This window comes from Octodon degus, unplaced genomic scaffold (genome assembly GCF_000260255.1).
Source record: "Octodon degus isolate 3935 unplaced genomic scaffold, OctDeg1.0 scaffold00109, whole genome shotgun sequence".
NCBI classification, from domain to species: Eukaryota; Metazoa; Chordata; class Mammalia; order Rodentia; family Octodontidae; genus Octodon; species Octodon degus.
Genome location: NW_004524685.1, coordinates 93468 through 120905, shown reverse-complemented (window position 1 = coordinate 120905; position 27438 = coordinate 93468). Strand labels below are relative to the sequence as shown.

The 27438-nt window shown below is 42.2% G+C and overlaps 1 protein-coding gene across 2 annotated transcripts in view; it reads right to left on the bottom strand.

Annotated features, from left to right (window-relative positions):
• LOC101570303 (guanylate-binding protein 4) overlaps nucleotides 1-27438 on the bottom strand; it is a 51460-nt gene that overhangs the window by 7586 nt on the left and 16436 nt on the right. Inside the window, exons 1-6 of one of the 2 annotated variants that reach the window (XM_023724329.1) lie at nucleotides 6871-7471; nucleotides 5607-5805; nucleotides 3625-3752; nucleotides 2686-2795; nucleotides 2299-2495; nucleotides 281-526 (exon numbers count right to left, since the gene is read on the bottom strand). In XM_023724329.1, the coding sequence (XP_023580097.1) occupies nucleotides 281-526; nucleotides 2299-2495; nucleotides 2686-2795; nucleotides 3625-3752; nucleotides 5607-5796 (871 nt within the window). In that variant the 5' untranslated portion in view covers nucleotides 5797-5805; nucleotides 6871-7471. Of the gene's footprint in view, nucleotides 1-280; nucleotides 527-2298; nucleotides 2496-2685; nucleotides 2796-3624; nucleotides 3753-5606; nucleotides 5806-6870; nucleotides 7472-27438 lie in introns of those variants that run through there. The other variant, XM_023724328.1, reaches the window with a different exon arrangement.

Here is a 27438-nt window from a genome sequence, read left to right as displayed (position 1 = left end):
TGTCTCTCTGTAGCAGTAGTATTTTGTATTTTACCGTACTGATTTTTGAAATGTATGAGCCCTTAATAAACACTCATATAAGGGAAACTTTAAGCAAAATCCATTTCTATGTGTGGCATGAATATCTGCTTTTCCATTTTCCTTTATAGAAACAAACAAATTGGCAAATCCACAAAAGCTTCCCAGCTACCTCACTCATTATGAATCGCTGAGCTATGCTTTGAGATGACAAAACCAAGCCAATATGAAACAAATTAAACCAAACCAAAACATAACTCACTATTTCCAGTGACAATGATTCCTTCTCTTAGGGTTTTGGTTTTTCCATTGGTAAATATATAGGAGCAGAAATTTTTTGATTGGTCCTGAAATCTCCTTTCCAGTTGGCTTTCTGGAACATTTTCAATGTTGAATAATAGGTTTCTGTCATTTGTGGGTCGGTCAAACACAAAGCACTTCCGTACTGGAAAGAAATATCTGATACACTCTCTAGGAAAGTTGGACTTTTGGATTTTGGGATTTTTTCCTGTTTAAAAAAAAATAAAGCATTCATTAAAAGATGTCTTGTGCACAAGTAGAATGAGTCTCTCTGCTTGACTGTGTTCCTGGATCTACAGCTCCCTTCGTCCATTCACTTAGAGCAGTCATATGCTCCTCTTCCAAGTGCATGGGTAACCTGCTTGTGAGCAGAGCTGGGAGTTGTAGAGAGAAAGAGGAGGCATTTATCTCACACAAGGGAACTTACGTTTGGTTTCTTAGCCCTTATAGGGTAACCCATGGATTGGCTATGTATGAAAGAACAATTTGAAGTGCTTGATTTTTATTTGTTTATTTTTAATTAGTACCCATTTGTTCTACACAATGATTACATTTGGGAGTTGGCACACATATATAACATATCTAAATTCTTTTCATTCCCTATTCCTCTTTGCCCTCTCCCTTTCCTTCACCTCTTGATCCACTCCCATTTGAGAAAGATCCATCTTCCTATTTCCTAATTCTTTCATTTTGCTCTATCTTTGTAATTTGAGATATAGGAGAATATAAAAGGAGCCATGGGATAATTAAGCTTTATTGTGTGTCTGATTTATTTCAGTTAACACAGTGAACTCAAAGTCAATCCATTTTCATACAAATATGCTCTACTTATGCTTCCTCAAAGGAGATGAGTACTCCACTATATGCAAATATCAATTTTCTTCATCAAGTCTTCTATTGATGGACAAGAAATCAACTTTCAAGATTTAACTCTTATGAATTCTGTGCTGCTATGAGCATGGGTGTGAACAGATCACTGACATATAATTAGAGCATTTAACTCTTTCAGGACTGATTAATGAAAAACATTATCAGATAGTTCCTGTAGTGACACTCATGTCAGACATCAGATATGCACTGTCCAGTAATGTAATGCTGGGGGGCAATCAATATCTAAGTCTATAAAAGAAAAACAATGTTCCCAAATCAGTAACAATACAGACAGAAAGACACACAGACCCACAGACGCTCCCTAATTACGTTTAGAGGTTAGCTTAGCAGAAAATTCCAAAGTAAAATTAACCTACACTTCCCACTGCCTTGCAAATGTTCTGAGTTATAAGTGAGCTGTTTAAACCAATGTCATTTCAAAAATGAAAATACAAATGAAAACAGTTGTTATATCTAGATAGTACTATTTATCAACTCTGCTAAACATAATCTGAGTAATAAGTTCAAATTATTAGCAGGATAAGATATTGTGTAGGGCTGTAGGATGAAGAAGGTGATGTTATCAAAAAGGTAAAGTGAAATATTAGACAGGATTATTAGAAGCACATGTCAGTGTTTTTACTTCAGAAAACTTTAATGTATTAATCGGTTTTCTCTTAAGGATGACTCTCCAGATTAGTAAAGCATACGGTACTGAATAAAATAGCTATTTTTAATTAGTTTATTAGGGTTTCTTGTACTACTGGATTTAACAATTTCTAAGTTGATGAGTTATTTTGCTCCAAATACAACAGGAATAGAAACACTTGGTAAGTAATTGTATCAGCCTAAGAAAGTAGAGTTATTGATTGTAATCTTCACTTTTTTATGGTATTGGCTGATTTAAAATTATCTGATTCAACACTGAGCCTTAAATTTCCTTAGTGAGCTAAATCTCAGACTCTCAAGATGTTTCACTGTGAATAGCTGCTAATGCCACGGCCACCTGTCAGTCACCCACCACCACCATCTCTCAAGTGCTGGATGACAGGGCTTAGCTGACCCTATTACCACAATAAAGCTTCCTCCATCAGAGCCACACCCCAATACCTGGAATCAGCTTCAAGGCAGTCTCCAGGTACTCATCTTCTGTGATGGGGTGTCCATCTAATTTCAGCTCCAGTGTGAAATCCCGAACAGCCCAAACAAAATCTGGAAAGAAACCCACAAACTCGCTGGAGTCCTCTAATTCATCAGCTCTGGAGTCAGCTTTCGCCCTGATCAGCTGTGTTAATTCAGTCACATAGCTGGGATCTCAGCTAAGGAAAGAGAGGCACCATGGTTCCCGGATGTCCCTTAGAAATACATCTTAGCAGCATTTCTATGTGTGCTGTGACCACTTTTAACATGAGAACTGAGCAGCAAAGAGAAGAAACAGCTTCAGTTGCCATTTCTCTAATGCCAGGGACACAAGCTGGCTCAGCTCTGGAAGGATACTGCAGCTGCTCCAGGGCCTGGTGGTTGATGGTGCCCAGGCTGTTGTAGACAAAGGTGCTGCTCAGAAGCACGGCCAGGGCAAAGATCCAGGAGTCATTCTTAGAGTCACCCTAGAAAGCACATTAGAGCAGGCACTAAGGAATACACTATCCACTCATTTGTTCATTCATTCATTCACTCATTCTGTCTTTTTTCTTTCACCTATACTATTGCTGAGTACAAGAGAAATAAATTTTAAAGATAATACTAAATACATACCTTATTTTGTGTTTTGTACATTGGTCCCTCTGAAAACATTAGCTTATAAGCTGTTAGAACAAGTGCAGGATAAGAAGTATATAATTCTTTATGCCTATTTTAAAAATATATTCTAATTTTTAAATGCTTTTTTTTATCATATTCTGTAGGGACTTAAAGTTCAACATATCAATACTTGATGAAAAATACCTGTTCCATATTATGCCTAAGATGTTTGATATGCAGACAGATAGTGAGGTTAAACTTAACAGCCTAAGTGTCCAAATAAGCCACCCAAGACTGTTTTCCTGATCCCTATCACCAACTGCACCACACCTTCACATCTTAAGTCATAGATTTCATTAATGCCATGGATGACGATTTTCCCCTAGAACGTTTTTCTTAGCTCTAATGATGGGACCAAATTCTCATTTGTGCATCTGCACTGTCTCTGATCATACTCCATATTTCTTGCTTCTACAACCAACCTCCAACATTTTGTTTGCTGCTATGTCTGTGGTATTTAATACAGAGCCTGGAATTCATTTATTTAATATATATTCATTAAATCATTCTCCTAAGTATGCAAAATAAGAGCATCCTAATGTACTAAGGTATCTGAGGAAATGCCATATTCATAGCTGGATTCCCAATTTACAGTTACACCAGACAGAAGTGGAACTGAGGGGATTCTTTGCTCACCTTCTCCACGTCCCCCAGGCCCTCGGTGTCCAGAAGGACCAGCGTGTGGTTTGGCTTGGTGGGGTGGGGCACACACCACATCCAGATGCCCTTGGTTTTAGACTGCACTGTGGAGCCCAGAGCAAACCCTGAAGGGAAGGGGAGAAACAACAGTGATGGCACAGAGACCAAGCCACCAGGGCCTAGGCTGGTTAAACTTACAGGAAGGTGAGGGTTAGACTGCTTCAGCAAGGACAGCCAATCCAGTCTTTAGGGCTGCATGCAGGACTTTCTTAAGATACACTTTGTGTCCTGTTCTCCTGGTTCTCTCTCATGCTCAGACTGTGTCACATTATGAAGGTAGTGTGAATTCTGTAGAGGAAAATGGAGAGAGAGAGAGAGAGAGAGAGAGAGAGAGAGAGAGAGAGAGACTCTATAAAAACAAAGGAGACAGGAAAACAAGTGTGACAGTGTCAGTGAGGGAGTGGAAAGGCGAGTCTTGGGATCTTCAGCTTGGTAGATGGAATTTGAAGTCCCCCTGGTGCTGAGTGACTGAGCCAGATGGAAAGGATGACAGGAAGGGCGAGTGGCTGCACAGCCTTCAAGGACTGAATTGCCACATCGTCTCCTAACAGCAACAGTGAAAAGAAAAAACTTGGTGGGAAAAAAATTTTGTAATATGGAAAATTCAAATCTCAAAGTGCTCAAATTTATGTATAGCAAGATAAATATCATAAAACTATATGGTCCACAGATCAGCAAAACTTAAAAATTTGCCTTGTTATTCAATTTGTTCAATCCTTAGTTACCAATACAGTAGGATATACAGGAAATTGGAGATAATATTTGATAAGCTGTTTAATATTACTCAGCCTTCAGAAAGGTTGACAACTTCATACTCTGATTCAGAAATTCCATATAGTCCATATATCCATATATCCAATTTTGGATATATTTGTACAAGAGAAGCATGTACCGGGATATAAATGCAAGAATATTCATGACAACATATTCATTAAAGATGAAAAGTAAAAATAGCACCAACAGCATACTATGAAGCAGTGAAAATTTTAAAAATTACAGATTCATGTGATGACAAAGGTTATAGACCTCTTGTCAAATAAAAGAAGCAAAATATTCAAAAATAGATATACAGGCCTGGGATGATACCTCAATGGCATAAGCGCCTGCCTGGCAAGCACAAAGTCCAGAGTTCGATCCCCAATACTACCAAAAAAAAAAAAAAAAAAAAAAAAAAAAAAAAAAAAAAAAAAAAAAAAAAAAAAAAAAAAATAGAGAAAATGAAATTAAAAAGAAGCCAAATTAAGTTGTTTTTAGAATGAATGAAATAACCTAAATAATGAGATTTAGTGAATGTGAGAGAGTATGATTTGGGCTTCTGGATGTTGGAAGGGTTTACTTCTTGATTTGCGTAGTGATTATGCAGAAATTTACTTTATTAACTTTATTTACACTGATGCTATATGTGTACATGTTGTACATTGCAAGCCTTAAAGGATGAATCAGAAGATGTGAGAGGGTGACTGCTTGTCAAAAATTCACTATGAAAAAGAGAACAAGAAGAGAAAATTGGACAACAGCCCACTTCGCTTGTCAGATAACTGGATCCTACTGCATGTCCTTTGACCCCTACTATTTTTTTAAAGAACATGTTCATCTGTGTCTGTGTGTTATTTGGAATGAGCAGTCACCTGGGCAGAAGATGAGAAAGATGCAGGAGGAGGATTGGGAGTAACTGCTGGAACGACGTCCTGAGCAGCGAGAGCGCACGGGCTCAGGCACAGTAAACATCTGATAAGGCTGGAAACTAGTGCTCAAGAGAGTGAGTCTGTGCATACATTTCAGGGTACAAATGCAATGGTAAGAATTAGAAATTCTCTTCAGTGAAAAGCATTTAACTCTTTAAGGTGACCCTAGAGAAGGTGTAGCCAGTTTGTCCTAACTGGTTTCAAGCAAAGCCTCTGTCTGAGGATCACACTTACCGTGGTTCTGACCCGCAAGACGGTTCATGAGGTAGGACTTCCCAGTACGATACAGGCCTACAATGGCCACCACCACCACCGGTTGGGATATCTCTCCAAGAATGCTTAGGGCTTTGGAATTCACGGTCAGCTGCTCTTCGTTATTTTCCACAAGACAAATGGGGCCCTCCATGACAGATTCCGATGCCATGGCAACCTGCAACTCAGAAAAGCCCCTCTTTGGAGTACAAGACCTTGAAGTCATCTTTCATGGTTATTCAAAGCATACACATGTCAACTTTCTGCTTGTGGAATGTGGATAACCATTTTCTTCATTTTGTATGTTTCTAAGGGAAAATAAAATAATCTAGCATGTCTAGGCCTGACACAGAATGCCTTTTGTTTGTTGGAGTATCTTATGATTCCTGTAAGAACTCTTAGAAAAGTATTACCCAGTCTTTGTAGGAACAGAGAGAGAGAAGTAAAGCACTCATGACAGAGCCCTGAAAATGCTGGCATCTGGGGTAGAGGATAGAGATGAATGGTTAGGTGAGGTCCTGGGCGTCTTACAGTTCGATCTCATTCTCCGTGAGTAAGGACTGTGTATCCGGCACGTGCTGTCTAGTGTTCCAAGTGCACATCCTCAAGGAGTGAACAAAATGCGTTGATTGTAGTGATGGAAACAGATAATGAAAGCAAACAAGCAGCCTGCACACTGCGTGCACACACACGTGCCTGTCTCATACGCACATACACGCTGCACAGTAACTCTAAGTCCTCAGAAGAGAAGAAACAGGCTGGGCAGAGGGACATTCGAAGTTGAATTTATCTTTATGATAATCAGGAAAAGCCTCCCTGGGAATGAAACAAATCAAGGATTTTGCACCCATCAATATTGATGAGGACTGATATAGGGAAGCGGGCAGGAAATCACCGAGCACAGGAAGGGAAGCTGGAAGAAGTGGCCTCAGAACCCCTCTCCTGAGGGGATGAGGTACTGTCCCCACAGGACTTGCTCATCCTGTACTACCAGAAGGGGGCGGCAGTGCTTCTCGGGTCCCAGGCGGAGCTCTGCTGCATCCCGGTGCGCGCCCAGGAAGAGCAGCGCGGCCTGCAGGCGAGAGCAAATGTCGCTCTGCAGCCCCTCAGGACAGAGCCCGGCGCTCCCGGTCACGCACCCTCGGCCCCGCGGCGTCCTCCCCAGGTGTGTTCCGCCCGCCAGCGCCAGCCTGCAGCCCCGATTCCTGGGGGCCGCGGACGGCCGGGACGGCGCAAGCTCACCTGGGCGCAGGCTCTGCAGCGAGGGAAGAGTTCTCGGTCGCGCTCACCACCGCTCGGTCCAGCGGGCTTAGAGGGAAACCAGTTTTGAAAACAATCCGGATGTTACAGGCAGCTAAATATGGGCTAAAAGCGAAATCGAAACCGCATTCCCTTTTGACTGACGTTTGCGGGGTCTGCGCTGTTTCCAAGCGGAAAAGTTGGTGAGATGAGGGAGGAACCTCCCGAGCTTTCTGACACATTTCTGAAACTTCTGCGGTTCTTGCCATTTCCTAGCGAGTCCGCTGATTCTCCGTACACTCCCCGCCTGGAATCGGGTCTTATTGCTTGTGCCCGTAGTTGCCCCGCATCCCCACGCCCTTTGTGTTCGTAGATGCCCCGCGTCCCCACGCCCGGCCCAGCTCCCCGGGAGCCGGGCGCACAGTCTTCCCCCAGGACCAGGTTGGCAAAGCCACCCCGCCTCTGCACTGCTCGAGGAGGACCCAGTGGGAGTCAGCCGGCTGCGCCCCCTAGAGGAGGGAGGGGAGCGCAGGGTCCTCAGAGCTCCCCTCTACCACCTTTGTCAGGATCCCTGCGTTTTAAATCCAAAAACCTTAGGGCTTGCCAAATAGCTCAGCGGATTAAAGCACCTCAAGCCGGTGTAGGAACTCTGCAGTATCGGCCCCGCCCCCGGGGTGCGCTGATATGGCAAAGGAGACTGGGCGTGGTGGTGTGCGCCTGTAATCCCAGCTTTTGGGAGGCTGTAAATAGATGGATCACTACGTTTTCGATCTAGTAGCCACACCAGGTAAAGCCTTCCCCCAAACACAAAAATAAATAAATAAATAAATAACCCCCCAAAACCTTGAACCTTGTGACCTGACAGCATTCACTGTTGGAATGGGGCCAGCTCATACCCACTCGAGTCCCACTTGAAATGGGAATAAGTTCTTTTGCAAAGACAATTTCTTGTTTTCATCCTTTGATAGCTACAGTCCTCTCAAAATCTGAGCTGGCAGATTTGGTATCAGAAGCAGGCAGAGACTGGAGACCATAAACGCCTGTTGGGGAGGAAGCAGGATTTCGCACAAGACACAAACACGCACCTGCCTGTCCCTGCAGCTTTCAAGGGTGACCACTGTCACAGAGCCAGCCTCTCCCTTCATTCAGCGCTGCTGTTCCCATTAGGCCTCCTGGAGGGAGACAACTCCTCAGGTTCCACAGTTGGCAGGAACTCTGGGGTGAAATCCTCACCTCACAGATGGGGCAGTGAGAGCAGTGTGTACCCAGTGTGACCCCAGGCCACCTGTCCCCAGGGTAGCAAATGACTCCAGGGTCTGCAGCCCCATCACCACCTCTTTCCTCTGTTTCCTGTATCTTCTGGGTGCAGACCTGCAGACTTGGAACCTGTTCTGAGTAAAGATCAAATGCTGGAACCTCAGGGCCTGTGTATCTCAGACATTGTGTAACAGTTTTATTTTTCTATCTCCCATTTCCTCTGCCATCATCTCTTTATTCTGTTTTTTTTTTTTTTTTTTTTCCGGGTCAAAGTCTTCATCTTCCAAGGGTGAGGATTATAGTTAAAGATCAAGAAAGGCATTTTAAATAAGGGACACTCAACCTACACAGAATGAGATTAAACCAACATAGTGAAGTTTAACTTTTTGAAACAACTGTTCTACCACAAGAGGCAATGGGCTCAAGAACTAACTTCATTTAAATTTTAAAGGATTTCTGAGTGGGCAAGATAGCTGGGGCACTAAGCTTCTGCTTAGGCAAGAGCAGGGACGGGTTTGATCCCAATTGATAGGTTTTGATGGTGTCACAGCAGAGAAACAGGCAGAAGGAAAAAGGGAAAGGAGCTTTATTATAAAGGGAGAGGGGCTTCATTATTTTGGAGGACACGAAGAGAATTTGGGAAGGAATTCTCTGGATTGGAACAGGGGAGGCTGAGGCTTCTATGGGCTTTTGACAGGGTTGGGGCTTGAGGGGGATTTTAGATCTACCTGAGGAGCTGACTGGGGCCTTCCCTGAGGTGGTGGGAAAGGTTTAAGGAAATTGCACCCTGGGCTGAGGTGGAAAAGAAGAGGGGAGGTGGTCTCTGGGAAGATGAGCTGTTGCTTTTAGGGACTTCAGCCATATTGGATGACCACCATAATAATTCAGCAATTCATACTAGGGTCATAACCTATCATTCCTATTTTTTGGTTGTTATAAATGGGGCGACATGTCTCTTAGACAGCTTCCTGCTGAACTGGGGTGTCGTCTTGGGGATAAAGGGAGTTGACAGGATGATGGTTCAGGCCCATGTAAAAGTTAGTGCCAGGTGTCTCAGCTAGGACTAGAAGTTTATCATTTGTGACAGCTCACATTAGAGATTGAAGAAACCTTGAAAAATATTTAAAAAGACAGCACGTTATGAGTACACATCATTATGATTAAAGAACACAAGAGGGAAGCAAGAGGGGGGGTCTATGATCTGACTGTGTGATTTCACCATGACCGTGTTGAAGAGGAGGAGCATTGATCTTTAGTTTTTGATATCAATGTGAGGAAAAGGAGTTAGGATCATCTGTAGTAGTGCAACACAACTGTATAGATTTTGTTAAAGTAAAAATTTTGTCTCTTGTGCTAGTGTGTAAGTGTGTGGAGACACGGAGTCCATCTACCAACTGTGTTGTCTATAGTTGTTTAGAAAGGTAGACTACTGCCTGAAAAGATGGTCTCTTTTTATGTCATAAAATGCCCACTGTATTGTGACCCTGCAAACAAGTATATCGGGTAAAAGGCTGAGTTGGGTTGGGTAAAGAGAGAGCTGGGGCCCTCAGGAGGGCCTGCTGTAGCTTGTAAAAGGAGGAGTGTAAAGGAGCAACAGGGTCAAGGGGCTCTAAGAAGGGACATTTTGATGTTTTATAGAGAGACTGTACTAGAGAAGCAAAGTTGGGAACCCAGAGATGGAAGAAATTAGGCAGACAAAGGAAGGATAAAACCTGTTATTTTGTGGTGGGCACCTGAAGGTCATGAAGAAGAGCTTTGTGGTCAGCAGTGATTGCATGAGTAGTGGGAGTGAGGGTGCGTCTTAGATATTTGACTTTTGGTGAAGCTATCTGAGCTTTGGAGGGAGAGATTGTATAAGCTGATCCTGACAGAAAATTGAGAAAATTAGCTGTTTGTCTTAGTGCCAGGGTGTGACAGGGGGAGCAAAGGAAGAGGTCATTGGTATATTGAAGGAGTGGATGGGCTAGAGATCAAGGGTCTCAAGATCAGCAGCAAGAGGTTGGCTACAGAAATGAGGACTATCTCTGAATCCTTGAGGTAGGACTGTCTATGTGAGCTGTTGAGATCGGAGAGTGTCTGGATCAGTCCATGAGAAGGCAAAGAGGTCCTGACAATATGGGTGTAGGGGAATGGTGAAGAAAGCATCCCTAAGGCCTAGGACAGTTAAGTGAGTAGTGGAAGTGAGGATATGAGAGAGCATAGTATAAGGGTTTGGTGCTACTGGGTGAAAAGGAGTAACTACATTATTAATAATTTTGAGATCTTGAACTAAATGATAGGAGCCATTGGGTTTGAGTATAGGAAGAATGAGGGTATTATATGGCGAGTGGGCAGTTTTAAGAAAACTTTGGTAAGGAGGCAGAGAATGATGGACTTGAGTCTCTTTATGTCTGAGGGCTATTGGGTATTGGGGAATGTAGGGAAATGCTGTGGGATCTCTGAGGCATATTAGTCTAGGAACATCATGTGTGGCATGAGTGGGATTGGAAGTGTCTCAGAGTGTACGGTTGACAAGGGAAGAGGGATGGAGGAGCTGGCTGTATATTGAAATTGGGTTTGTAGGATGTATACTGTAGAGGGAGAGAGAGGTGAGAGAGAATTGGAGTTTTTGGAGGAGTTCTCTCCCCATGAGAGGTAGGGGACATGTTGGGATCACAAGGAAATTAAGAGTGAAGAACAGTGTCTGAAGTCAGCAAGGAATGGGCCTGTCTGAAGGGGTCATGTAGGTTGGCCATGTAGGTAGTCTCCATGCCCACCATGGAGACCGTAGACCTAATATAATGATTCTATAACTCAGGAAGAACACTATATGCAGTCTCTGTCAGCAAGAAAAGAGTTTTTTCTTTTTTACCTGAGATGTCCAGCGAGACTCGGGACTCTTGACAAAGGTGCCTCGATGTAGGCCATGGAACCCAAGTTCTGTTATTGCTCTTCAGTGGCAAGACCAAGCAGCTCAAGTATATGGATCTGACCATAGCAAGGTTTCCTGTGAGGGCAGGGAATTGGATTACTTACCCGCTCTCTGTCAGACAGGGCAGTCGCATTTCTAGTGACCCTCAAGCTTGTAGATGTCCTAGTAATGGCTGCAAGTTAGGGCAGGCTCATGCCCAGTGTCCCTGACCACACTTGGCTTGGGTGGCAGCATTGTTTAGACTCAGAATTACCTTGTCAAGGTCTTGCTTTGATGGCAGTCCCAAGCGTCGCAGCCAAAAGTTGGCAGTGTGTGTAGTTACTTTTGGTCTCTATTATTGAAGACACAGAAAGTTAGATTAATTTTCCTGTGTTTGAGGGCCAAGATTTGACTTTTTAGCTTGGCATGAATGCCAGGAACAGATAGGGATATAAAATAGGAATTAATAATAACTGTTTTTTTTTTTTTTTAGGAGAATCTCCTTCTACATTTATATACTTAGTTTGGAGCAATACATTTGATTATTAGACTTTTATCTGAGTATCTAGTACCCTGAAATATAAAGTGTAAGCAGAGAACTATTATTTATTATCAACCATGGATGTTTTAGCAGTTAAATCCCTAGAGAATGTTAATGGACAAGTTACATAATTTTGTAGAGATCATTTGACATCAATAGTCATAGTCAATAGGGCAGCATAACAGTCATATGAAATCCTCATTTTGTTTTCACATCTTTAAATGTACATAGGATACATATTACATAAGTTTTAGTTATAAAATAATTATTTGGTTGATGACCTCATGTTGGCTTGACAGGAAGGTGCATCTCTAAATGTGACAGCGCATACATAGGATATATATCACATCAGTTTTAGTTAGAAAATTATGATTTGGCTGATGACCTCATATTGGCTTGATGGGAACCTCTTATTGTAAATACCTGGAGTTGGGGCTGGGGAGATGGCTCAGTGGGATAAGCGCTTCCTTGGCAAGTGCAAGGGCCTGAGTTCAATCCTTGGTTCTACAAAATAAAAATAAATAAATAAATAAATAAATAAATACCTGGAGCATAAGAGAAAGGCATATGCTTAAGTCTGAAAGAAAATTTATATTGTAGCATACAGTATTTTAGAAGGCATGAATATGTTCAATATATTAAGTATCTTTTATGAGAAAACCTTATTTTAATTTTTGAAAAAACTTTGTCTTTTAACCAATGACCAAATTATTAAGCGTGTCTTTTAAGGAGATTATTGGGAGCTCTCTATTGATGAACAAAGGTTGGCCACCCTCTATTCATCAATCAAGAGTCCTGTCCAACAATCTTCCCCATTTTAATGGTTTTTATTTAATTATAAATTAATTTTGATATTACCTAGACCAGCTGGTAACTCAGGAGAAAGTATGCTTTTAAGTCTATATTTTAGAGCTCAAATAAAAAGGAACAGTTGTTTACAGAATGATATAAAAACAAACAAGTACATATAGGATACATGGACATCTTTTTTTTTTCTACAGTTTTATTGATAAACATATAGCAATGAGACAGTTTCAAATCAAATCGGAAGTACAGTTTCAACAAATAATACACTGCATATATTCTTCTTAGTGGTTAATTGCTGTACAAGATGCGGACTTGTGATCCTATTTACAAACACCATTAGAACAAATCATTCCATTCATTAAGACAATGCAACTATATATCTACCCCAACCACTTTGAATACACAGATACAGAATGGACATTCATCGGTGTACCCCATTTTTCCTAAGTTCCGTTACTGAATATTATAGCTGTGTAAACTCAGCAAAATATTCTAAAAGAGTCCAGTAGCCCATAATAGCATTGGGTCTTCTGTTTAACTGGTTTTTTTTTTTTTTTTTTTTTTGGTGGAATCAGGGATTGAATTCAGGCCCCTGTGCTTGCCCGGGATGCACTTATTCCACTGAGCCATCTCTCCGGCCACAACACACCAACATCTTTATAAAATGAGAGTGCACTCAAATATATTTCTGGCCAGGTTAAACTATGATGACCTTTTTAAGTTTGTAATTATGAGAGACTAATCAGAACTTTTGTAAGTCAATTAGCAGAGATCTCTTATAAGAGGAATTTTGGGGAAAAAAGTTTAAAAAAAACCCTCTTATTTGCACATATTTATGCATAGGTCTAATATAGTGCTTATCAGGTTTGAGTGGAACCAAGCCAACTGAGCAGAGTATAAGGGCAGGCACAGCACGAGAGAGGAGCACTGACAATGTGTGAGTCCTGGAACTGGAGACTGCCTGAGGGGGGGCTGGGGAGGGGTCAGGAGAGGGGCGGAAGAAGGGAAGCATCAGGCTGCGCTGGAAAGGGCGGTGTGCTCCCGCTCCGCGGGCTGTTATCTCTTATTTAGCTTGATGGATAGCAGAGGGAGGAGCACTCACTGTTGGGGAAAAAATGAGTTATTAGTTGATTTTTTAGAGAGAGGTTTTTGGAGGAAAAAAAGGACTGTGATTGGATTACAAATTAGGAGGGGGGTTGGCGAGGAATGTGAGGAATGTAGACCAGTAGACTGACAGAAGAGAGGAAGGCGGGGAGGGAGGAGAGGCAGCTCTGTAGTCCCGGAATGTTAAAGAGGGTAGAGGGTGAGTTAGAAGCAACCGCTGTGGCTGAGGCGAGGGCCATGGTCCTCTGTGGCAGTGGTGGGGGTGAGGACTCCGGTGGGCGTTCTGTGGGTGGGGGTGTAGGGCAATCTGGTCTGAGAGAGATTGTTAGGCGGGGGAGCTGTCCCTAGTTTAAGGGACTATGGAGTGGGAGAAGTTGAGAGAGGGAGGGAGGGACAACTGAGGGAGGGACGCGTCCTCAAAGAAAAAAAAAAAAAAAAAACCCGAATACTGATGATATCCTGCCCTTTGCCGGTGTGGTGACAGAACTTTGGAGAATTAGTTTTACTCTGGAGAACTTTGGATCAAAAGTTTTTGCATAGGCCACTGGGTTTTACTCACCTAGCTTATATTGTGGCCAAGCTGTCTGACAGTAGAGGATTAATCACTTAGTATTATGGCCTCCCGGAGGCCGAGGGAGCGGAGATTATGACCAGGCATCCCAATGAGGTGTCTTTTGGGGGCTAGGAACAAGTATTTCCCAGGGTGACTGGATTAAAAGGTGAGCCAAAGATTATGGCAAAAGCCCGATGTTACTTCCCACTAAAAAGCTGCCACTTTTTAGCCTGGGGTGAGTATGAGAGAGAGAAGGCTAACACCCACTTTTTCAGTCTTCGCTAGAAAAAGAGGGGAGCCGAGGACCAGATGGCTGAGGAAGACGAATAGGGACCCCGATGCGAGCTCACGATTTTCGAGGAGATGAAAATACGAGGTGGGATTCCCCGAGATGAGTTTTGGAGCTCACCTGTGTGGATTAAAATTGGCAGGTGTTGGACACAAGCTAACAAAGGCAGGTGGCAGAGGCAAAAGTAGAAGCAGAAGGCAGTTGAGTGAGGGAGCTCAAAACCCGGGCAGGACACGCCCCGGGAGCCACACTACTCACCGTTCCTGGTCACAGCACCAAAAATGATAGGTCTTGACGGTGTCGCAGCACAGCAACAGGAAGAAGGAAAAAGGGAAAGGGGCTTCATTATCTCGGAAGACACAGAGAGAATTTGGGAAGATAAGGAGTTCTCTGGGTTGGAGGGGGGCCCTGAGGCTTTTATGGGCTTGTGCAAGGGGTGCGGCTTGAGGGGGATGCTTAGATATACTTGAGAAGCTGATTGTGACCTTCCATGAAGTGGTGGGAAAGGTGAAAGGAAACTGCACCCTGAGCTGAGTTGGAAAAGAAGCAGGGAAGTGGTCTCTGGGAAGATGAGCTACTGTTTTTAAGGACTTCAACCATATTGGATGACCACCATAATAATTCAGCGATTCATACTAGGGCCAGAACCTATCACCAGGCACCACATGCTGCATTAGCCCCACCCCAGGGTGAGCTGAGCCGGCCCTGGAGTCCGGATGCAGTGAGGTATGCCTGCAATCCTAGCGCTGGGGAGGCTGAAAATAGGAAGATCACTAGGAGTTCGAGCTGTGTATTGAGACCCTGTATGAGGGAGATGGAGAGGGAGAGGGAGGGGGAGGGGGGAGAGAGAGAGAGAATGAGAATAAAAGAACCATCCCCCCCGCCCCCCCTAAGAATAAATAAGGTAGCCATATATCCATGGCGGATTGTGAAACACGCTCAAGTGAAGGATGCTAGAAAGCGTTCATTTTCCCACGACACAGGCTTCAGCCATCCCCAATCCATTTGCTTTCCTGTTGCCTCCCAGCTCAGATATTGGGAATTTTTCAGGTGAACATTTCTCTATATAATTTTCACCATTGTTCTTCAGCAGATAAAATAAATAGAAACTTACAACATTTTAGTATTTGCTTCTCGGAGAATTTTTTTCTTGGCTATCACAATTATTTGGTAAAGATTTTTTTTCAGTGTTTTATTTTTACCTTTGTTCAGTGTTATATTTGATAATTAATGATTCTTTAAAATAGAAAATATTTATGGAGCCAGGAAGATGGCTCAGTTGAATAAGTGCTTGCCTGACAAGCCGAAAGACCTGAGTTCTGCAAATCCCCAGTTTTGAAAAAAAAAAAAAAGTAAAAAGTAAAATAAAATAGAAAACATAAATAAGCAAAGAGAAGAAACAAACATTCTGCTTAAAATTTTACATGTCTGTGGGTTGGGAGAATTCACCACAGAACAGCTCCAAGTATTTAAAAAGCTTTTTCTCCCTCATGACACATATCCATGTATATGCCCCTGTATTAGTAGGATATACTCATGTTGCCCTGCCTCCCAGGGCAGAGATTGTGTACAGAAGATAGTTTATGTAGACAGTTTCTTTGTAGAGGTCACATGTCATCTGAAAAGTGATGAAAAACTGTTGAACAGGTAAGAAGTGGATAGTGGAAATCATTCTAGGCAGAGTTACACAGCATCAAACTTAGTTTCAAATAGGCATATAGATAGTACTTTCTGTGATGGTTGTGACTTTTACCTTTTTGCCACCCTTCAGACAGTGTCACCTTGGGGCTGGGGAGATGCTCAGTGGAATAAGCGCTTCCCTGGTAAGCACAAGGGCCTGAGTTCAATCCCCAGTTCAAAAACAGAAAAAAGACAGTCACCTCATGGTAGCTATAGATAAACGTGTATGTGTGTGTGTGTGTGTGTGTGTGTGTGTGTGTGTGAGACCATCCTACATATGGGTGCAACCCAGAGCCTTGTTCATTCCTGTTTCTCTGGGTGACACTTTCAGTGAGGAAAACTGCAAACAACATTTTTGACATTGGTTCTGAGAATCCCTTTGTGAGATTTAAAAACAGGTAGTTTGGACCCTATGTGGGGTAGGTGATGTCTGAATTGTGATTGTGAAAATTCACAAAAATGAAATTGTTGTTAACACAATGTTGTTAACAAATTGTTAATGTGGGCTAAAAGTGCCCACATATACATCTCCAAAACTTGCCAGACACCATCCACTGTAGGACAAGAAATTCTTAGCAACAGGTCAATCAGAAGCTTTTTTTTTTTTTTTTTTTTTTTTGCGGAAGCAGGGATTGAACTCAGGCCCTTAGGCTTGCCAGGGAAACGTGTATCCTACTGAGCCATCTCTCCAGCCCCAGTGGAAGCTCTTCATTTGAATCTTTTCTACTTGGTGTTATGTTATAGGCAGCCAAGTTATATAAAAATATAGGCAGTCAGATAGGGCCAGGCCTTCTTCAAGAAGACAAGGTAAAAAACAAGGTGACTTTACAACTTGGAAGAGACAAAGTCCCATACGGGCCATGCCTCACGACAAAAGAGGAAACAAATACAGTTACATACTTCCCTAGGCAGGGGCCTCAGGGATTGATGTCCTAAATAGGTATCAATCATCTTGAAAGAGCCCAAATGAGTCACTAGCCCAACCCCTAACAGGAAGAGACCCTGTCCCATATTTATGCCTGCTTGCTACCTGACTCACTTCCTCATTTGGTCCTGGGTAAATCAATCAACTTTACTTGAGCAACGGTGCTTGTAATCTCATTGGTTGACCATAATTTTGTCCCACCACATCCACCTAAGTGAGTCCCCATATTCTCCACCTTAGCCCCGCATGGTTTTGCCCTGTAAAAATAACCTGAGACAGCTTCTTGGGCAATCTGCTATGGGGCCCCCCTTCCATCCTCTCTGAGACAGAAGCATTTTTTCCCAATAAATATTCTACTCTCAACCTCCGTTTGTTCCTAAAATTCATTCTTTGATTTTAGAGAACACGAACTCCTCCAAGATACCGTTCGGGTAGGGAGATCATTTTCCCCCTGTATCATTATCACTTGAAGACCTTCCAAATTAACATTTATGTTGATTAAAGAAAAAAAGAAAAAACCCAAAATGGTTATGTACAAATATCTGAAATAAAAACAATACCCTGGAATATTTCCAAAGTAGTGAATTCCCTGAAGCCAAATTTTAGCTAAGGCGTCTCTGAGGGGTGCAGAATCAAGAACAACTTGACTTCTTGGTATGAAATGGACTGCTCCCTGGTGACTTATGATGCTGCTATCCAAACTGACCAGCAGAGACCACATGAAAATGCCTCAAGTGTCCGTGCACTGTTAATGGTAACCCATTGGACATATTTGTTAAACCAAAAATTTATAGTAGTACACATCATTGGGGGTCGGGGAGATGGCTCAGCAGAATAAGTGCTGCCTGAGTTCAATCCCTGGTTCTGCCAAAAAAAAAACACCAAAAAACAAAACAAAACAAAACAAAACAAACCCCCAAACCAAAACATCATTAATCTGTAGTTGTAGCAACCATGAATAAACATCACAATCATCAGGCTGAACAGAAGGATATGGACAAAAGAACTGTGTGATTTCATTTCTTTTCTGTCTGTCTTTCAGCACGCCAGCTTCCTGCTTTTCTAAATGATAAGAACTAAGGTTATTCCCAGATCTTCCTGGTAACCAAAGTCCATTGTTCATTTCAGGACACAAACTGTGAGGGCTGACTGAAAGCGAAAGCAAGGCTGTTCACAATAGGAGCACTGCTAGGAAATCAGCTGATTTTTCTTCTCAGCAGTCACATTTATGTTGCTGTCAGGCCACTGGAAGATAGTTTCAGGCACAAGTAAATTTTTAGATGAAATTTGAATGCATGAGAAGTGAATTTTCTACCTATCAGGCTTCTTTTCCAGAGCAAATTCTATTATTCTCTGAAGTTAAAATTAGAAATATTGGCTAATAATGATTTAACTTCATGTATGTTTAATAGGATTCAATTTATGAAAAACACGTGATGAGACCATAGAACCGTCTATACTCCAAGACTCACAGTGAACAAATTGCTAGTTATTTTTATTTTTTTATTTTTGAAACAAGAACTTGTTTGCAATGAAAAGGAAACATTGGTACAGTATAAATGCATATGGAGAATATAAAGTATTTTCCATCTTAAAAAGGAAATTATTTATTTCAAGAGTATTTCTGGGTAACCCTTATGGATTTGGTATTGCTTTTCTGATTATTAGATACTTATTTACAAGCAACACCTACATATGAGGGTATGATTGGGCACAGATAACTTATTTTTATATGGGCAGTTTAGACTGAAGATGCTGCTTAGGATAGGGAGCTGTATGGGCTTCAACAGAAACAGGGTTCTAAGTCAGGTCACTTAAGAGAGATGCATTGTCCTGCTACCAAATTACATAAACTGGATGGCAGGAGTGGGTTGATTTTATTTAAGGAAAACTCAGTTCAAACATTTTACAATCCGTCATGTGCTCTACTCAGACGCTGAGCCGCTTTGCCCCTCATGGGGGAGGAAAGCAGCACACATGTGGATTGCTTGAATCAGGAAGTGACTTTAGGGTTAGGAAGTGCAGGATTCTGAATCAGTAACCAAGTCATTGCTGATCTGCGTAAACGTAGGTAGAAAGTCAGTGAAGTTTAGAGCATGAGGTGGGTCAGGAAGAATAGGACAGGACACCTGGAAGGGATGATAAGTTGTGTCAACTTGAGAAGTTTAGAAATTGAACTAAGTGGCTCAGCAGGGGGCAGGGTCTGCACCACCTAAACATTCTAAGCCTGTGCAAGAGGAGCACCAGGAGATGGTGGAGCGCTACACTGGCCCTAGAGGGGCAGCCTGCTTACAGTATAGGGGACAAAAAGGGGTTTGCATTCCCCTCTCTTGCTCTTGTTGCTTTGGCTGTCTTTGGTGGGCTTAAACTGCTGTTTCCCCTGTGCCAGGCCTTACTGCCTTGGAGTCAGCTGATTATGGACTGAAACCTCTGCAAATTGAGCTATATTTACCTTTCCCTCTTTAACTTTGGAAGTCAGGCATTTTGGCCCAGCCAGGAGAGAAAAGTAACCAAGATAACATGGTTCTATGAGCAAGGTGTGGGAATAGCAGGCCCTCATGCCAGCTGCAGGGCTAAAACTTGCTGCTCTTGTCCCCACTGCAAAAAGCTCCTGACCCTGAAATCATTTCAAGTCCAGCACTGCTGCCACAGAAACCTGTTCCCCTTCCTAACTTTTCTAAGGGTTGAGGGGAGGGGGCGGCACTCCCCTGACTGCTGATAGATTCTGTAAACATTCTGATCTCCTCCCTATTATCCAGGTACAGGTATGCAGCACAATTTAATTGAGGCATTGCTACTGTAACCAGAAACCTGGGATGGAATCTTGACTTCAGGGATTTAAGCTCACTCATAAGTAGCCACCAAGGAATACTTGATGTTGGTCATCAGACCAGACATCTGAAAAAGGAGGGTTAGTTAGCTTCTTCACATGGGGATACAAAGAAGCAAGGGGAAAAGCCAGAGGCCCTGGGGGTGGCAGTCAGGGACTGTGTGAAAACAAAGGTACCTCATTCAAGAGCCTCAGAAAACCCAGGTGGTACCAGCAGGGCTTAGCTCAAGGGGACTTCTGTGTGTGTTCTATTTTTTTTTTTATTCTGTTTTTGTGGATCAAAACCACAGCCATGCCTAGACAAGTGCTCTATGAGTTACAACCTCTTTGCATCCCTGTGGGAGTATAAATCAGCCTCAGTCACATGAACAATCAAGTAGTCTACATGAACATAGCTATTAAATAGGTTCCCTGAGAAGATATTCTGAAACAAGGGTGAAGGCACACTCTATAGACCTCAAGCCAAGAATTAAAAAGTGAACCAAAATAAGTGTTTATTTTGAGAACTGTTATTGGTTTGTTGCATATTAGGCTTGAGTTATATAAGAATATCAGCACATATGTATTGTTTTCTACATTTGATGGGACCATCTATATACATTGCTTACATCTTTCTACATTTTATGATAAATCTTGAAGACTGTCATGTATGAGCTGGTACATGAGCTTTTACATCTTATGATAAATCTTGAAGACTGTCTTGTATGAGCTGGTACAAATGAGCTTGTCCTTTCATTGTAGTGATGATAGAATATTCTTTCGCATGGATGTCCTGGCAAGCACAAGGGCCTGAGTTCAATCCCCGGTTTGGTATTTTTGCTAGTAACCAACAGAAAGTTAGCGATTTTCCATTTTCTGCCATGATGCCTTGCTGCAACCTTTTATTGGAATATACTTTCATCTCATTTACTTTCATGGTAAGTTTTATGTCTATATTTTCATTAATTTGAGATTTTTTTGGTATAATGTGGAAGAACTGTCTTTTTTCTCAATTTTGTTGAATATTTTATTTTATTGCTATTTTTAATTTTTTGACAGAACCAGGGATTGAACTCAGGCCCTTGTGCTTGCCAGGCAAGCACTTATTCTACTGAGCTATCTCCCCAGCCCCATTGGTGAACATTTTATAATGTTAACTTTTTTATGCATTCAATTCCGGCATGACTCTATGAAAGTATTTAGACTTCTAGGTTTATTTTATTGCTGTTTCAATATCCAGGGGCTAACATTACTATACTATATGTCAGACTATTTGCCAGATGTGTTGTTTCTCACTTCCCTATTTTAGTTCAGATTTCCATTGACTATATTGTTTGGGATTTTTGCTATACAGATGGTACAAATGTGCTTCCAAAGGAAATATTTGGTATATTTATTTGAATTACTTTTGATGTAGTATATGTTGATGTAAGAAGCATCACATTTTAATTTCTTTTTCTTTTTTCATTTTATGTGTTTTGTACAGGATTTCACTATGCAGCTCAGACTCGTAGTGATCCTCCTGTTTTCAGTCTCCCTTGTGCTGGGATTATAGGTGTGCACCACCACGCCTGGACTCCTCGCTGCTCAGAGCGCCCCAGGGGCAGGCCCAGCATGACCTGTGGGACTGGGTATCAAACCTTGGTCTCTGTGCTTGCCAAAGCAGGCACTTAGACCGCTGCACTATCTTGCTAGCCCCACATTTTTATTTCTGTACATTTAAAAAATTGTGACTTCTAGTACTTAAAAATGTCTAATATGAGTTTTACTGACTTGTAAATAATTGAGTTGTACAATATTTGTTGATACTACAAATTTAGTCTGATATTGTCAAATCTACTTATTATTTAAATTAATCCAATTGAACATTAAATACTGTTTGTCTTGTGCACAGCAGTCTCTGATATATAGCTTTTATTTTTAACTTAATGAGTTGAAACTAACAGGATAGTCTTTAAAACTGAGCCTCAGAAAAACAAAAGAAGCCCACTTGTAGTTTGCTAAGAGAAATGTTGAGCCTATTTCATTTTTTCACTCAGAATTTTCAGCCCTGCTCCAAACAGCTTGGCGACACCTGGCACTTCTGAAATCAACACGTTGCCGATCCCATCAAAGATGCGAGCACCCAAAGACTTGAGTTCCTTAGTCGCTTCAAATTTTTTTTGTAGTCGCTGTATCTCTTCTTTCATCTCCTCAGATTTCTTTATAAATCCTCCCTCAAGCAGTTCTTTTTGGACCTAAAAGCAGAAAATCACAGTTGTCAAGGGTCTGGGATTTGCTCTCAACAACTGCAATAGCTAAGGGCATGCCTCTTTCCAGCCCCAGAGTGTTCTCTGATGAATGTGTCTGATGTTCCCACGTGTTTCCTGGAGTGCCCATGGCCCTTGCTTTCTTCAGATTCCCTCAGAGTCACCTTCATGAGAGTGAGGAGGGATTGGGCAGTGGCAAGCGTTACAGCTGTCCCCGTGATATGTTCTGGGCCCCGTGAAAACTCACTGTCAGCTTGTGCTGCAACACCACTTCCTGTTCCCTGAGTAGGTTCTCCTTCTCCCTCTCCATCTTCCACTTCAGTTGAGTCATGTTTTCCTGGTAGCTTTTCTCCTGCGCCTCCATCATTTCCTGCTGCTCCTTCTGTTTCTGTCTTAGTAGCTCCTGTTCTTTCTCAGCTGCTTCCTTCATGGTTCGCTCAGCTGAGCCAGGAAATTTTTAGAGACCAAAGAAACAACATTCAGGCCTGAGTTAAAAGACCAAATTGGTTTTACAGAAGCCAAGAGAGAATTCATTAAATGGTCCTGGTTACTGTTCCATCAGAATGTGTCTAATGAGCTACACATTTGCCCTATTATTTTTCAGATTAAAATAATCTGAAAGAGCAGAGAGATCTGGAGATCAGGAGAACTATTTTAGGAGAGGAAGCTCCTTGTTTAAGGAAAAGTTTCCTGTCCAGTTAGCCAGAGAGCCTTGAAACAACCTGCCCCTGCCCCAGGGCTGTACCTGCTAAGGCCTTTTCTCCCTCAGTGAGGGCTTTGTCCGACTGCAGGATGGATTTCTCTATAGCTGTCTGTGACTGCAGGAAGCTCTGGAGAATCTCGTTTGCCTGAGGAACCAAGAAGCAGCAGAAAAATATCAGTGAGCAAAGACTTATTCTCTTTGTGGCTAGATTATTGTTCTATGAACTTTATAATTTTGTAAAACACCCCCTGAAGTATTTCCTTGCTTAAAAGGACTGTGTGTGGTGGCTCACTCTCTTAATCCCAGCACTCAGGGGGCCTGCCCTTTAGCTCAGTTCTTTAAGTGGCTGCTTCAACAAAACAGTCAGGCTCATGTTGCTGTGGTTTGATCCCTAGAACTCAAGCCAGCCAAACCTGCCCTGAAGGCATTCGGAGAAAAAAAAAATCCTTAATCCCAGCACTAGGAAGGCTGAAGCAGGAGGATCACTGTGAATTGAAGGCTAGCCTGAGTTACAAAGAGAAACCCTGTCTGAAAAAAAAAATTGCCTGCTTCTTTTCTACTCACAGACATAATGCAAATTCCTATCCATCTTTTGTGGGACTCCAAAGACATCCACAGCAGTCTTTGTTCTAGCTTTCCATTCTTGTTTCCTGAAGTCTCCCACTACCTATCCTAGTGTTATGATTTGTGTTAGATTTTAGCCCAAAGCCTCACATGGTCATAGATTGGGCTTTTTTAGAGGTGGCTGAGTCAGGTGTGTACGATGCTGGGGTTAAGAGTGAGTGATTACTAAATCAGTCCACTAATACCACTCTAATCCTGGTAGCCTTGATATAATAGAAGGGACAAAGGAGGCTTACTTTTGCTGTCTTCTGCCCACCATCAACTGGTTCTACTCTGTGATAGCCCTCTGCCATGCCACCTTGGCTTAGAGCCATCCAATTATGGGCTGAAACCTCTACAAACCATGAGCTAAATAAGCCTTTCCTTTCTTCACTTTGGGCATTGTTTATTTTACCTTATCAATGAGAAAAGTAAGTAAAGCAGAATTTGGTACCAACAAGTGGGTACTGCTGTGCTTATACCTGAACATGTGTGTGGGGCACCATCTGGATGACTCTTCTTTTTTTGTACCTTTGATCAAACTCAGGCCCTTATACTTGTATAACTCTTTTTGAAATAAGTTCAATTATCTCCATTTTGGCTCAGCCTGTCCCTATTTCTATGTATTGGTATTTACAGAGCTGGCTAGAACTTTTCCTTATCCCTTCATTTGTCTTTAAGCAATATAAATCAGTTGCTGAGGTGCTGATGTGAAATCCTTGAAGCAAGGCAACAGGGCAGTGTTTCCCCACCTCTGTAGCTTTCAAAATCATGCCTGAGCCGGGGTGGGATGGAGAACCATGCTCCACACTGTTGGCTGGGATTGAGCCTCAACATAAGAAGTTATGAATTTCCAGGACCTAAAAGATTATATATCAGAGCTGAAGCACATTAGATACTACCTCAGCTCTGTCATACAGATTACTGTTTCTGCATATGCTTTTCTTTACATATTGCAGAGGTGATTTCAGATCACCTACCTAGCCCAGTTCCCAGCACTCCTATACTTCTCAACATTCTCACAATCATCACTCACCCTCAAGCTACTTCCTTCTTCATGAATTAATAAAACTCAGGTTTGGCCCTGGGTAGAGGCCCTTGTTCTGGTCAGCCACTATCCTAGCTGGATTTATTATCTCTTGGCTCCGAACTACAAATTTGTCTTAGTGTCTTTATTCTCACCATGAGTTGCACTGGAGGTGGTAGATTGGAATTAACTGTCTACAATTCCAATGAGTTTCCATGGCATTGAAATATAACTTCTCAGGTTGAGACGAGGACCAGGAAGGGCTTTCTATATGTGTGGTTTAGGAGCCTTTAGAACTGGTTTGTGGAAAAAGGAAGAGTCAGGAGAGGTTTAGAGATGCCATCTGAAAAATTAGAACCAGAATATCTTAGGCATACTTGATGGGGGATTCTAATCAAGGCTGAGGAGACCAGAAGGCAGACTACAAATACTGCTAGTAAAGAGCAGACCGAGGAGAGTTCTACTGGGAAGGACTGCATTGGCTGCTGGACTCCAGATGATGCGTGTTATGTTTAGACAGAAAGCTTGTCTGCATTTTGTTCATGTCCAGAAGCTTTGCCTGAGACTAAGATTAACGGTGGCAGACTAATTCATCTTGCAGAGGAAATTTCAAGGCAGTCTAATATTGAGGTGGTAGCATGACTGGCGTTGGGGGCTTCTACCTGGATTTATTTAGAAAAATCAAGAGCAAAAAGCCTAGAAGAGTGATTTAAAATGTTTTGCATTTGGCCAGAAAGGAAACACCAGTAAAGCTGTGGACTGCCATGATAAAACATAGGAGATCTAGACTGCTGAAAAGAAACAGGAAAGTAAAAAAAGGGAGCATGAGATCATCACAAAAAGCAGCAAGAATCTACCCTATGAAGCTTCAAAACTGCAAAACTGAAAGTCTTTTCTTTGAGAAGAGAGCCCTAGAACATCAAGTTCCTGAGTAGAAATGGCCTAGGGACGTTGTTACTCAGGATTTGGTTCCTAGGCACAGGACCCTTGCAGCCAACAGAGAAGTAAGCTACTCTTCCAGCTGGCAGTAAACCTTGGTGTCATCCATGTCATTTTAGGTGAATACAGAATGAAGAGTTACTGGACCAGGAAGGCTTCCAACCAGATTTCAGAAAGGCTGGGAAGCTAGGCAGTGTGCCTCTGAAGGGGCAGTGTGCGAAGCTGTGAACATGAAGGGAAAGATGCTGTAGAGCTCACTGAAGGTTGGAGCAGCCAAGAGCATAGATTGCCCAAAGAAGCTGCAAGGAGTGAGCAAAGACATCCAAGAAAGAAGCCATGGGAGCTACAAGCAGCAGACGTGCCATAGGTTGGAGGCAGCTAAGCCCACTGAAGCTCACGTCTGGCTACAGATTGCCTCAGATGCTGCACAGGGAGCTACAGTACTTAACATCTGCCCTGCTGGATTTTGGACTTACTTTGGCCCCCTTCCTTTGCATCCCCCTATTTTTACATTTCTGAATGGGAAGGTCTATAGTGTGCCATTGAATGTGGGAAGTGTTTAACTTTCTTTTCATTGTACAGGAGCTCACAGTTGAGAGTTTGCCTTACATTTCAGAGGAGACTTGGGAATTGGACTTCTCAGTAATGCCGACACCATTAAGACGTTGGCAACACTTAGAGATGGCCTAAATGCCTTTTGCACAAAGGAATGCACATGTATTTTGGAGGATCCAGTGGCAGAATGCTGCAGTTTGCATTTAGGTGTCTCTCCAAAGCTATCGTAAATGGGGCTGTTTCAAAGATGGCTCCAACTAGAGAGTATGATGCTGGGATTAAGGGTGGATGATTACTAACCAGTCCACTGGTTTGGCAATATCCTAGTCCTGGTATCCTAAAGTATGAGAGGGGCAGAGAAAGGCTGCTAAGTTCCCTTACTTGTTTTGCTACCTTCTGCCTGTTGTGAACTGTTCCTTCGCTGTGATGCCTGTCTGCCATGCCGTCCTGCCTTTGAACCAGCTGATATCTCCATAAATTGTGAGATAAATAAAACTTTCCCCACCTAACTTATAGGTATTGGGTATTTTGTCTCAGCAATGACAAAGGTAATTCAGACACCCAGATTACAGCTAGCCAGATCTATGTACATCCTCAAAACACACTCTTTGTTGTTTGTATATTTTAACATTCTTTTCTTCTTTCAGGATACTTGCATCTTTTTCCTTCACTCAGGTTACACTCTGATAATTCACCATTGACCCTTGATTTCCTCTTGTAGCAAGCTTTCCTGGGCAAACTTTAAATTTTGAATTTCTGACAAATACACTGAGATACCCTGTAAAGGAATGCTTGCAACTACTGCCTTTGGGGCCTGGAACTCATTTATTCATCTGGACATTGCATTTCTCAACTGTAAAATGTGACTGTCAGTAGTACCTATTTAAAACATTGTTCTGATGAATAAATTATAGTTTCAGTGGCACAGCCCCTGCCCAGCGGCCAGCACGGTCCCCAATTAAATTATAGTTTCAAAAGTACTTTGTAACTTTAGGTTACTGAGTACACATTTAATATATGGGAGTGTAGAATATGTCAATATTATTAGATATTATTAGTAATATCCTCGTCATTTCAGCTGCATTATTATTTCTATTTTCTGTTTGTGACAAGATGGCAATGTTTATGACACTAAATCCAACTGATTGTATTAGAGGAAAGATCATCAGCATTTTGCAAAAAAGACTGTGCTGTTAACTTTGAATCCCCTGTACTCAACTCCTCAAAAGCAATCTCTCTCTGTCTCTGTCTCTGTCTCTGTCTCTGTCTCTCTCTCTGTCTCTCTTTCTGTCTCTCTGTCTCTGTCTCTCTCTCTCTGTCTCACAAACACACACAATATACTATATTGTTTGAAGAAGAAAAGTTCTAATTCAGCTGGGATTACTGATAGTACACTCCATTTTGGGGGGAGGGATAGTTCTCATTTCATCAAAAATAACTAATTATTGACATAAAAGCTAAAAAGATAGAGTCACCAACACGGGCTATAATCTATTCCCTTACATGGTGAGTGTTCTTATATTTTAAGGAGGAAAGCTATGCTAATTAACTGCTATCCATGCCCCATTCCTATTTCTTACTTCTCACCTTCACTCCTTTCCTGGGCAGGAGCAGGTAGCTCTGTTCGACCTTCTTTTTCTCTTC